The sequence below is a fragment of the Fringilla coelebs genome, assembly GCF_963513975.1.
Source record: "Fringilla coelebs genome assembly, chromosome: 1".
Classification (NCBI taxonomy): Eukaryota; Metazoa; Chordata; class Aves; order Passeriformes; family Fringillidae; genus Fringilla; species Fringilla coelebs.
The window spans coordinates 20995036-21008752 of NC_140028.1; the positions used below are offsets into that span (position 1 = coordinate 20995036).

At 37.4% G+C, this 13717-nt stretch overlaps 1 protein-coding gene across 8 annotated transcripts in view; it reads right to left on the reverse strand.

The window, feature by feature from the left end:
* The window catches only part of RIMS2 (regulating synaptic membrane exocytosis 2), a gene marked incomplete at both ends in the record, with an annotated part of 444787 nt that overhangs the window by 326099 nt on the left and 104971 nt on the right, over nt 1-13717 (reverse strand). For all 8 annotated transcript variants that reach the window (XM_084219774.1, XM_084219771.1, XM_084219776.1 and 5 more), the window contains one exon: nt 3469-3776. In XM_084219774.1, the coding sequence (XP_084075900.1) occupies nt 3469-3776 (308 nt within the window). The remainder of the gene's footprint in view (nt 1-3468; nt 3777-13717) is intronic.

Sequence of the window (13717 nt, forward strand, 5' to 3'; positions counted from 1 at the left end):
GAATCTGCAAATCAAAGAACTGCAGCTACAAATCTACCATCTGTGCTCAGCAGACCTCAGAATAGACCTTCTGAGTCTATGGATTACTTAAAATAATATTTCGCATTTCTTGGATTCACATCATTTTGCAGTTTTCAGGGAATCTGGTGTTACACTGTATCAGCATTCATACAACCTGCACACAAGGTTAAGTCTGTGAAAACCACTACATATGATCACAGTTCAACTGTGCTTAGCACAAAAGCTCCATGTGGGACAAATTACATTATTCTCACCTCAAACAATGTCAAATACACCACGCTCATTTAGTGAGTCACACACGTGTGCCTGCTGGCCCTGCCCTACCCACAGGTATACCATATAAAAAGCAGTAAAAGCACCATAGGCCAGATTGTAAATACTGTGGCAAAGAATTTAAACTGAAAGAGGGTAGATTTAGTCTAGATATTAGGAAGAAAATCTTTACTGTGAGGGTAGTGCAGCACAGAAACTGTTTATCCAGAAAAGCTGTGGATGGTCCCATCTCTGGAAATGTTCAAGGCCAGGCTGGATGGGGCTTTGAGCAGTGGTCATGGAAGCTGTCCTTACCCATGGCAAGTGGGGGGGATATAGGTGGTTTTAAGGTTACAGTCTAAGTCATGCTATGATTCTATTACATGAACTAGGAAAAAAAAGTAATGAAAAACTGTTCTGCTCTTGTTAAGTACAAAGTACTTCTGAACATATTTTTTTTTTTTACATTTTGCTTTTTTCTGTAATGGATCCAATATAAGAAACATGCTCTTGGAGAATGTGTAATCCAAAATCATCCATTCCAGGCTTCTTCAGGCAAAAAAATAGAGATCAGACAGAGAAGATCTATAAACAAGTACCTATCTATCTGTCTAAACAGGCTGGGATCTATCAATTGGAAATGGAACTGTTGCTTACATCAAGGAAACAGAATACTAGTCTAATGGTTGAAACAATAAAATTTTAATGAAGAATAATGCTAGTAAAGAAAACAGGAAAAAATACGGTGAGTACTACTCAGGGATGGGAAAACAAAAAAGCACAACCTGGAAAGACATGGTAAGGAGTGAGACAGAAAGGACATTGATGATCTTGAGATTAAAGGAGTGAATGTTGCCCTTTACTCTGTGACCAACATGTCTCCAGATGACCAAGATAAGATATATGATACTTGATTTAAAGAGCTTCTAAGCAACGATTGCTGCAACACCCATGGAAGCTACAAAAAGAGCTAAAAACCTTTGACAAAAAGAATATATTTTACCTTTCTGTTCAAATCATAACCCAAATGTATAAAGTCTTAGCAATACCTTTCTTTTTACAAGTGGTCATTGGTTTTAACATTTTAAATTATTTTTTGCATCAAAACTAATGTCTTTCTGATGAAAAATAAAACAGAAAATAGAGTTCTCACTTTCTACTTACATTTCTATTACATACTTCCATTATTGTGATTGTGCAAGGCAAGCAACAAGCACTTCTAATTACTTGAGAGTTTTTTGTCTATTTCCTTACTATTTTGGACATTTTGAATGGCCAAGTTTTTCTCAAAGACTTCCTTCATGCAGACAAATAGTCTAACATACTAGTTAGTTGCTCCAGATGCCTAGTTGAATTCTGGGATAGTCTTTCTCAGAGCTGTTGATATTCTTCTCTAAAAGCCCATTTGACCAGTAAGACTTTGAATGAGCATCACAGAGGAATCTTTTTCATTCAAAAAAAATCTATGTGAGGAACATTAAGGAGTAAAATCATTCAGAAGACCCTCTATCCTTCAGTAGCATATAACATATGTCATATTCTAAGCATACTTGTATATGTTAATTAGGGAACATCAGTATTATTATCCAAATAAAATATGAAGAGTGTAATGACTGAAAAAACTATCTGAACTTAAATAATATATCAAGTAGAAATGATCACAATCAGTAAAATAGTTCTGATTTCAGGAAAAAGCCTACATTCCTCCTGTAGGAAAGTATTACTTTATATGCATCATGTTTACCATTTAACTCTACTTAGGGTAAATAAATATTGCATATCTCAATTATTTATTGAGATATTTATTCATATCTCACTTTCTACCTCCATATTTCTGCATGCATATAATATAATTACACTTTCAGAGTTAAATTGCTGCTGCTAACAAGGGTTTGGGATTTTTTTTATTATCATGTTATCTATAATACCAATTTCCTGGCAAAATTAGTGGGGAAAAGTGCACCACAGGAGAGTCAGTCTGTCTCTCCTGCTCTCTAATGTCAGGTTAGGGTGCAAGCTGTGTTTTTCAGACACAATACATGTAACTGAGGAGCACTCAGGACAACTAAGTACTGAACCCAACAGCCAAAATCAGAGCAAACAGCAAAAGGCAGATGACATTAAACAAAAAAAGGTTAGATTCATTACATTCAATTTGCTCTCATGTAAGACCAAAAATAGGAAATAAAATATGGGGGAATACAAGATGTGAAGAAAAACCAAAACTATTTTCCTTATGCTAAATGTAAAAGATACTATATATGTCTAGCTTGTTTCAAGCTCACAGAAAAAAATGCTATAATGAGGTCATATCTGGGCAGCAGAGAAAAGCTGCCAGATTATACTGCTCTGGCTGCCAAATTCCAAAGCAGTTGGAGGTCTCTCACACACGCGTGAGGATATCATTTCCATGGAAACACCTGAGCAACCGTGCTGTCATCTTTCCCTTCCCACCATATTTAAAGTTCTACAGCAGTATTCAATGAAACCATTTTTATTTTTGTGTTCCTGTAAAACCTGGCCACTGAGATGGAGAATTTTCTGGTGCATTTTGGAATAATCACATTAGGAAAAAAGGAGGGAAGTTCTTGCTCCAGTCTCTGGCTAAACCAGCTCTTACTACATTAGCACTCACAGAGTTACAGTTTCAAACAACACAACACTGATGTAAATCAGGGAAGGAAAAAATATTTATACTAATGACAGTAGCTAACAGCAAGAAACCGAGAAACCATGAAAAGACTCAGGTCATTACACAAACATTTCACTGTCCTCAATACTATGTACTGCAAGTACAACCACATATCTTAATTCAGTCTTCTGAACAGATGCTGTCTTCCATTAATCTGCCTTTTTGAGTCCTATTTTAGATTTGCTATAGTGACCACAAAAGAAATATGGTAATATTCTGCACAGCACAATTACTGTAATTTGACCAAGTTGCAAGCACATGGACAAACTCTGCCACATTGCAACTGTCATGTCCCACATTTTTTGAGTGAGAAGGAATGAAGAGCACACACTGGCTATGACCACCTGAAACCAACAAAAGGCTTCTCAGTGCTGCTTCAAAATGCCCAGTATGTACTTTATAGGCTACAGAATAAAAATAAGACAAAATTGTAAAAGATAAAATCAATCTTGTAACATAAATTAATCAGATCTTACTGGGATAATCATTAAACACTTTCTTACCTGTCTGATGTGTCACTAGTTACTGGATGCTTTACTGTTGAACCATTCTTAATAGAATCTTGTCTTGTGAGCCCTTGAGATCTGTTTTTGTCCAAAGCTTGTGTGGATATGTCACCTGATGGTCCCTGGTACTGTGGATGCTCCTGCAGTTTTGCTTTTTTCTCTTGAGGTGCTTCCTCGTTCCTCAGAGCTCTGCTCCCTTCCTGGTCCGGCGGCTGCGGCGCGTGTGAGCCGCTGTTGTAGAACCAGGCTCCCGATTTCGTCAGGATTTCTTGTTGTTTTCGGCACAAGTTGCATACCCACATCACCTGTGCAGGCACATTGAAATGTAAAATCCATTAGCTTGTAAACACTGTATGCGACATTTCCAGCAAGCACACATCAACTGACTGTTACCATTTCCAAAGGTAGAAAGAATACAGCTTTGATTCTATTAAAATATTCTATTTTATATTCTATATTCTATTACAATATCTTAGCTACAATACAATAAAGTATGTCTGTACAACTTTGGAGTAACTGGTTTTGGGAAAAAATACAAACAAAAATACTTTTAGTCTTTTTTTTTTCATTATTGGTAATAGAAAGAAAGACAACAGATATTAGCAATAGAAATGAAAAGGTTCCAATACTGAGGTTCCAATGGTAATAAAAGTAAGCTTTGAAAATCAACACTATAATTTGAGGATGACAGAAAAAAATTAATTAAAAAATCATTGAACTTTTAAGCCATTATCATTCTCCCTCTAAGAATAAGGAACTTTAGAAAAGGTCATCTGTTGTTGCAAACAAGTAATTTTATAATTCTCCAAAATGCTCTGCTGATTTTCTTCCATGGTGCTCTACAGCCAATGCTTACTTGAGGATGCTGACTTCAAGACGTGACTTCAATTTCATAAAAATTTTAACTTAAAGCTGTTTTACAACTAAAATAACACAATGTATAAGGTGGTATTTCTCTCCACTTCACACCCATAATTTAGCTTTCACTATATGCTTACAATATTATTAAAATTATTACAGCTTCCCAGTTGTGTGATCCTGCATATAGCAATGAGACTTTTTTAATATTCTAAAATGTACTTCTCTGCAAAGCTTTTGTATCTGATCACCCTAGTCACATGGCAGTTCAGGAAATCAACAACACCAACTATCTGTAAGTTAATTTCATTCAGCTATTATGTTATAGGAGATAAATCAGAATGCAGTGAATCAAACAACACACCAGATATGAACACATTCAAACTGATTATTGTGTTACCCTAAAATTTGGATTGTAAACAGTATTAATTCACTGCAAGTTTTTTCCTTCACTCTTTAATCTTCATTTTTCTTAAACCTTAACTTTCTTTCCCTTTTCTTTCTCTTCCCTTTATACATTTTTATTTAAGTCCACAGACAAAATTGTAACAGTTTAACTATATATTCCTTGAATGCCTACACTCAGCCTTCAATCTATGTCTCCAGTTCTAATCCTACAGCAAGCTGGTTATTTTTCAATAGTTTGGAGTTTAGGAGATGCAAAGGCTTACATCAACATTCCTCACTTTTAAATGCAGCCAGCTCCATGGAATCACATGGAAGATGTAGTTTCTGCCTCCACCATAAATCTAGCTCAGTCCTCCAGAAAAGATTTCAGAAGTTGCAATCTGTATCTTGCTTTCATTCTCCAGGCTGTTATCTAATAGATAATTTGGGCTATGCTCTGTAGTCAAGTCTCACAAAAAATCTTTCAATGAGAGCTTCATGTAGAAGGTTATTTGGATGTAAGGGTCAGACTCAAACTAAAGTCAGCCACTGCCTCATTCTCAAACTGTCGGGCTGGGGCAGGAAAAGGAGGAGTCACTTGCCCATTTAATGAAGATGTGGTATGCCCCATCCTAGTAAACTTCCTTCTTATCTTTTTATAGGGCGCTTATCATTTATGAGAACTCACATCTGCTTACATCAACAATACCAAACAAACCACCAAAGCACTGAGGGCAAAAAAGAGAGACTCCCCACGAAGCAGCTTGCTCTCTGAGGTACATCTGATGTCCTTAGAGGACATTCAAAAGACAAAACTGTGTATGCTTCAGGCCTGGACATCATTCAGATACATATTTAAGAACAGGCCTGTTTTATCTTTGCTAATTAAGCTAGAAAGTACATGAGAAAGCAGCAAAGTGAAACTTCAGAACCCAAGACAGAAGTATTTTTGCCCTCTTTAATCAATAGCAATTAAAAGGCTTTAATATTTCTGCTAGGTCTGTACACAGCTGAAAGTAGTTCTAAATTTTCCATGTATGTGTCAAAGCAGTGAAAGGACCAGATGTGATACAATTATGTAAGTATACAAATATACAACAACTTGAGTGACAGGGAGATAAAATCCCCCGAAGTTCTCACTTGCTATTTTCACTTCTTTTACTAGATATTAAAATAGCAGAAAAGCTAGATACTACAGTCAAAACACTTGGACAGCTTTTTCCTTGGCTGACAGTCATAATTTTGTCCCCAGACAATGGACTCCAGGATAATCACTATCATTCTCCTTTACCCAAAAGAATAAAAGTTCCCTCTGAATTAATATGATTTCCTATCCCCTTCTCTAAAAGCAGAATCAGGAAGAGTACTCCTCATTTAACCTGATTCCTGAAAAGTTCATTTAGGGTATTTCAGATTGAAAAAAAAAATCAAACACGTGTCATTTAAAATGCAGAGATGTATGAATTTAGCAGATTTATTTTCCTGTTTTTCTAGGAGCATTTGAAGATAATTACAAGTCACACTTCTGATGAAGCCTTATTTCCAACATGCAGGATTTCATAGTGTTGACCCTAACATAATTTTAGCTTCAAATGATCACACACAGTGGGAAGAATGGGAACTGTCACATAGACAGAAATGTTTGTGCTTTCAGTGAGCACAAAAATTACAAGCCCTCAAATCACCCTGGACAAAATTGCCTTCCCCATCCTATTGCAGCATGTAGAAGCATTCTCACCCTTTAAAAAATACTGGTAATTGATGGTGCAGACCTCTCAATCAAATACAGACGCACGTGTAAGGTGGTGTCAGAGGCACAGACGGCATGATGGCATGATCCTGGACAGGATCTCTCCTCCTGCCCCAGGTGCCTGGGACACGGTGCTCAGCAGCTCACACACACGCAGAGCAGCTCTGTCCCTGCCAAGTCCCTGCCAGGCAGAGCGGTTCCTGGGACTGTGGCAGCAGCGCTGCACAGAGGCAAAGGGCACGCGAGCGGACTGCAGGCTCCATACAGGCGTTTTGGCAAACCCGGGAAGAGAAAACATAGAATTCTCCCTTCTAAACCTGAAATAAAAAAGGACTAACCCCTTACATCAGAAATGTGCACTCCAGGGTAGGCGCATTATCTAGGATTACACACATTTGCAACTCTCCTAACCACCCTCCTAAAAACAGTCATGAGCACATTTTGTACACAAAAATGCAATTTGTGGGTGTCAATCCTCCACACGAGAACACTGCCAATTTGAAAAGGAAAATTTGGGAAAAAATCTCCTCCCCGACACTAAGTACTAGTTTCAAACAAGAACCTCAGGTGCTAGCGGCACTGGATCGGGATGTTCTTTTCCATAGGAAAGGCTGAAACTCCACCTAGTGCGTGAACGAGGCATTGCTCAAGTTCAGTTCAAATCAACTTCTCATTACTGAAAAGAATGCACTAAACATATCTGACATTTTCACATTACCCCTTATATCCATTTTTTTTCAAAGAATAATTTCTTTTTTTTAATATACAACACTGAAAAGAAGTATTCCAAATTTGGATTAGACAAATTTACATTAAACCTTCCATCTGCTTTCCATTTTCAAAGGTTAGTTCTATACAGTGAACTAGTAAGTTCTAACTCATTTTTGATTCTTCACTATTTTTGGCAAAATTATTCATAATATTCTCCCACTTCTAACACTGCCCAGCAGCTTTCATGACATATTATTAGCCCTTATTATTACATGGACCCATTAAACAAATTCTGCAAAACCTACAGTAATCAGCTATTTCACATCTACATATCAGAAATAAATAATGCAAAAAAATCACTTCTCTGTATTGTCCTAAAAAAGATACTAAAATTTTTTGTTCTTTGAGAAAATTCTTCAAAACATATTTGACATACCACTTTAACTTCAATAAATCTGAAATATATTTATCAAGAAATTACATCTGCAGATATTTCAAGCAAAACCAAAACACAATAAAAGGATATGGTATGACATTCATTTTAGTATTTTCAGATGGATTGTGTGAAAAGACAGCTATTTAAAAAACACCATTCACTGTCCCTGTAAGTACTGTTATAGGTGGCCTAACACTAAATCCTGAGAAGAAAATGGAAACCTTGTTTTATTTGAGATTAAAAGGTTCAGTATATTTGATTATGCAGAAGCTTGAGTTTGATAGCTGCGACACTAAAACCTAAGAAATAATTACACCAAATCCTCATCAGCCTTTAGAGCATTACTTTGAATTACAGGTGTGCTGAGGTGAAAAATTGTAGTGCAATGCTTGCACAGTATTTCACCAAATCTATTAGAGTTCACCTGCTTGGCAGAAGCATCTAATATATATTAGCATTATATTAACTGCTGAACTTGCTGCTAGTAGTCTTAAGCAAATTTCATGTTTTTGTTGGTTTATTTGGATCTCATATTTCACATAGGATACAATTCTTTAAAAATTTATACAAGGTAACAAGACTACAGCACTGAAAGAAAGAAGGAGGAAAATGGCAGGGCAGAAGAACTCTGCTTAGGTCATCAAGGTAATTAATCATGATTACCAACACATTACTGCTAGTCCTTTTTTTTTCCTAATTTGTCAGCAGTAAAAAACTTGGTTACATCATGGAGCAGCGCAATGTTTGAAGCCACCCTGCACTAAGGAAGTTTCTTCAGGGACGTGGTACGTGTCTCCATTAGCCACAACGGTGATGACAGGTCCACAGAATCATTAGGGTTGGAAGGGATCTCTGGAGATCATCCAGTCCAACCCCTCTGCCAGGGCAGGGTCATCTGGAGCAGGTGACACAGGAACATGTCCGGGTGGGTTTGGAATGTCTCCAGAGAGGGAGCGACATCCCTGGGCAGCCCGTCCCAGTGCTCTGCCACCCCCAATGCTAATGAGCTCTTCCTCATGCTGAGGAGGAACTTCTTGTATTTTAGTTTGTGGCTGTGATCCTTATCCTGTCCCTGGGCACCACCCAAAAGAGTCCACATGCCAATGGGGAATAGACACTGCCAAACCAGCACTGCCACGAAGTAACGTGAGTCACCCTGCTCTGTGCATCAGGGAAACTACAATTTACTGGAGCAAATCTGTCCATCTTCAGGGAATACAGACCCAGTATCAGCAGGGGTCAATGGTATCTTCCCTACCTCTAGCCCTGTTTCTGCTAATCTTTCCTCATTTTGCCTTTTTGAAAGGCAACATTGCTTCCAAGGAACTATAATTTTAATAAGTGAGTGTCTTGGGTTTGGGACTGTGAGGATCCCTTTGAACATTATCTCCCCAAAATGAGATGGAACTGCTTTTCTGGTTATTGGGTTTTTTCAGAATACATTAAGATCTCCCAAATGTTTTCAGTAAAATAACAGCATTATTAGTTGTCCCTGTCAAAAGTAAAATGTTTTAGTACCCTATTTATTACTTCGAATTCAATATTCCTCAAATCAGACTGGAAGACTTATAGAAGTTAGCTAAAACATAAAATCTTATCTACTCGGTTCTATACACTACCAAAACATGTTCTCATGTGTGCATTAAAAACACAGTAGTTCCCTTTTGTTCTCCCCATCTGAAGTCTATGTTCTCTCTTACAGCCAGGAGTACTGATTTCCACTACTGCTGAGGGAAAATTTCTGCTGGTTTCTATAAGGTGTTTCTTTTAAGGATTTCTGGGCTGACATTCCTTTTTAATGGAAGAGTCTATGACCGTGGAAGACTCTATATATAGCATGTGCTATCCATAGCCAACATTTATATTTTTGGAAAACACAGAGCCTTTTGCAATGTCTGTACAATCTCTCTATAGAGACATAATTCTAGAGGTTTGGGTCCAGAATACAGATGCATCTTTTGCAGCTGCTAAGATCTATTTTAAAGACACAAAATCATTATTTTGGAGTTATTGGAATAAATCTTAATGCTTATACACTGTAAGCAGCAGAGTCTGGTTATAACTTTAATGAAACAGAAAATCTTCAGTTTCATTTTATTGTTCTGACTGTACAGACAAATCCTCTCTTCATTTCCTTCTGTAACATTAACACATTTAGTCAGTGAAGTACATTACATGAGCAAAGTTAATCTCTGAATTTGTGAGTTTTGATAAAGATTACCTGTTTCTCAATATTTTTATATGCCACTAGTCTGTGCTATGGTACTGACTTACATGTTACAATCAGTTTGACTAAATGTCAAAACTGCTAGAATATTTATTTGTCTTATATCTGTAATGACAACCAGATATCCATCCCCCAAATTTGTATTAAATATCACAAGAATTCCAGTACCAGCTAAGAAAAGTGAGAACATTTATAATACTGGTATGAGACAAACACCTTTACATATATTTTAAGAGATATGTGTATTTGCACTACAAATAATCTTGGTTCTGGGAGAGTGATTATACTTGTTCTTGACTTTGTAGTGAATGGATACATCATGTATGAAAAGTTATAATGGCCATAAATAAGCCAAGTCAGAGTAAAAAAAGCTTATCATATCTTGTGCATGCATGTGATACAGTTTATATTTACATGACACTACCTTTCTAGAAGAAGAGAAAATTCTGTGACTACAATTTTTAAAAGGTACACTTTTGAACTATTGGTGACCTTATCCTAATGGACAGTGTATCTCTTTTGTATCACTTTTTTACTATCCTTAAGACGTATACTAGTAATTTTGTTCATTTTTTCAACCCCTCTGGATGCACAGCAGGACTAGAAACTATTAGTTAGAACACTAATCTAGCTGGGTTAATATAAGCTAAACCACATCCTTGCTAAAATATATTGTATAAAATGAAGAAGTTTGTGTATAAAATATCTGATATTTTTCAAGATCTGTAAAGGCAATCATTTGGGTTTTTTCATTATGTCACAGGCAAAACTCGAAACTGTCCATTCCATGCCAATGAAGACAGTGCAAAATTCCTACACAGTGCCATAGTTACCATACTGAGCTCCTTCATGAGCTTTCATGATTTCACGAAGAACTAGAATGGTGTGCAGACTTCCAGTGAGAAAATGGCTACTGTGACATGGGGTGTGCTTTGGAGATAGCACTAACTGGTCAGTATTATGTCTCAACAAATAGAGCTGCACTCCTTCCAAAATGGAATCCGTCAACCTACACGGTACTCCAGAGGGCCATGAGGGTTTGTTAAATTAGTGCACTGGGTTTGGCATGAAATAAACCTGCTCTAAGTGAACAGAGCTCACAACATGGCTCACAAAGGATGTCTTTAACCTTGGAAATTTGAATAATTACTTAATATACTGAGAATATACAGTTGACCAAGCTACATGTTTACCAAACTTTCAGATTTGTAACAGCCTCAGAAAAGCAAAAGAACCGAGCACAGAGCTCCTGCATTTTTCTTAGTAAACTTAAGCTCATTAAGTATACTGGATAGGAAGAAGCCTCATGGATTGCTTCCAGTTGCCTGCTGTTTCAAAGAAACTATTTTTTAAAACTTCATAACATAATAAAATTTCTTAAAATTAACTAAAAATAATGAGCCCAAAATCTGTCAAAACACTTTTCCAAGTCCTACAGCTACAATGGAAAGAATGCCTTTCCATTTCCAGTGCTCACATATCCCAAACTAGTTTATCGCTATTTGTTCTTTTACCAGCATTGGCATTAAGTGTAAACAGCTCCTTTCTCTCCTCAGTGTTTGCTGCCTGATGTTTTTACAGTGACCAATCACATACCCTCTCTGCTTTCATTTTTCAAGACCAAATAGATTTTGCTCTTTGTGACTATGCCTATACTAGCAAGACATAACCCTGTCACAGGGCCAGGTGCTGGCCCAGGATTCCTGCTAATTCTTATGCTTCCTGGCACAGTCAGGCCTTTGCTAACCAGCATCTCCCAGACAATGCCAGCACACAGTGTAGGGGAACAGCATGGAGCAAAAACTGCTCCTAACAAGCAGCTTGGACTCAGTTACCCTGCTATGAAAAGCAGAATTCAGGACTGCTGATCAAGACTGAGCCACACAGGAGTCCCTGGCCTGCAGTTCAGAGAAGAAAACCTTATTTGTTCTTAAATTCCTGATTTTACACTTAGTGGTGTTTTATTGCACTCATTTTCACTATGGGAGTTCAGAAGGTCATCTGGTTCTCTATTGTGCAGTATCCCATTGCTCCCCTGTGCTGATAAGTATCCAACTTTTTGTAATGTATTTAATTACAGCTTTCTTGTTCTGTATGCCAAAGCCACTAGTGACAATATTAAAGGTCTTCCCCAGCACCAAGGCTGGAGGAACTCATCTAGGAAGTTGATTACAGCTTTGCCCTCTTTTCCTTTATTCAATTAATCCTCATTGTTTCAGTTTAACCAGTAATTTCTGTTGGTCATCTATAATTTAAGCTTCTGCAAAGAAGTTAAGAGGTTTTTTTTACACTAACCCTTGGCCATCCCTGCACAAAAACAAGTTACTTAACTCCTCAGTCCAATTGTTTTTGCCTGTTTGTTCCCTTAATGCCTCAAAAAATAATTCTCTCTGTAAAGACTGTTGTCAGAGCAACTTTGCCCATTAGAAATTAGGACTAGAAATTTGTGATGGAGAAAAGGCAAATTTTTTTGGTAAAAAATACAAATAGGCAATTATGGTTGCAGTAAGGAAATACAAATAGGCATTAGAATCACTAATTTTCAAAATTTTTGTAGCAAAGTGAATGATATTAACAGCTTTTACACAAATATTGAATGTCTGAAAATATTTAGGGTTTTTAAAATAAATTTTTTTTTTCATTAAAATTAATTATTATGAGCTATTATTATACTAAATACTTGTTCTCCACCAAATTTGGGATATAGGAAACAATCCAAATGACATTTCCATGTTGTTTTATTTTTCCAAGACTTTTGCTCTCAAAGGCAATGTTAAATAATATTCAAGTATCATAAAGTGATTTCATTCTGAGACTTTTGTTTCCTACAATTCTCAATTAGATGTTATTTATGCCTCTTCGTGTTCAAAAAATCTGTACTGATGTCACAGCTTCATTAAGGGACCAACTAATAAAAATAAAAAATTATCTACAGCCCAGAGGTGCTGAGCATATTTGGTAATTAACACATGTAAACTGTCTGAAGATGAATGCACGAAGTGTTCACAAGTTATTTATAAATATAAGACACAATATCAACATCAACAAGGGACCAAAAGGGGGGAAATGTGACAGGACCACAATAAGCCTGGCGTCTGTACGCAGATGGCACTAAATTGAAATCAACAGAATTACACCATTTACATCATCTGTGTCATCATTCATTACTGAAATTGTCTGAGAAAAATGAAAGATCCAGCTCTAATGAAGTGTAACATAATGGTAATAGAAAAATTGAGATGCTTATCATGTAGTTACTGCTGTATTGAATCCCACATAAACATTCTTCAACTTTACATGAACTTGCTGCCTGAGCTCTAACAATGTAGTCACAGCAGGATGGCTCTCAGACAAAATGTAAAGCATACAGAATCATAGAATATGTTGAGTTGGAAGGGATCCATAAGGAGCATGGACTCAGCTCTCTGCTCCCCGTATCCCGACCCATATCCCTGTGGGCATCATCCAGATGCTCCTGGAACAGGCTTGGTGCCATGTCCAGTTCTCTGGGGAGACTGTTCCACTGAACAACCCCTCTGGCTGGAGAGCCTTCTCCTAATGTCCCATCTGAGCTCCCCAGCCCACCTCCCTGTGCCTGTGAGGAAGCCATAAACTGCAATGAGGTCACCCCTCTGCCTTCTCTTCTCCAACCAGGACAAGCCAAGTGACCTCAGCCACTACCCATAAGTCTTGCCCTTGAGAATTTTCACCACTTCCATCTCCTTCCCCTGGACTCACTCTAATAGTCTGATGTCCTTTGTACAGTGTGGCACCCCAAACTGCACCCAGCACCCAGTGAGGCCACGCCAGCTCATGGTATGGTGGGACAATCACCTCTCTGCACCATTCTCAGTGCTGTGCTATCCAACCTACACTG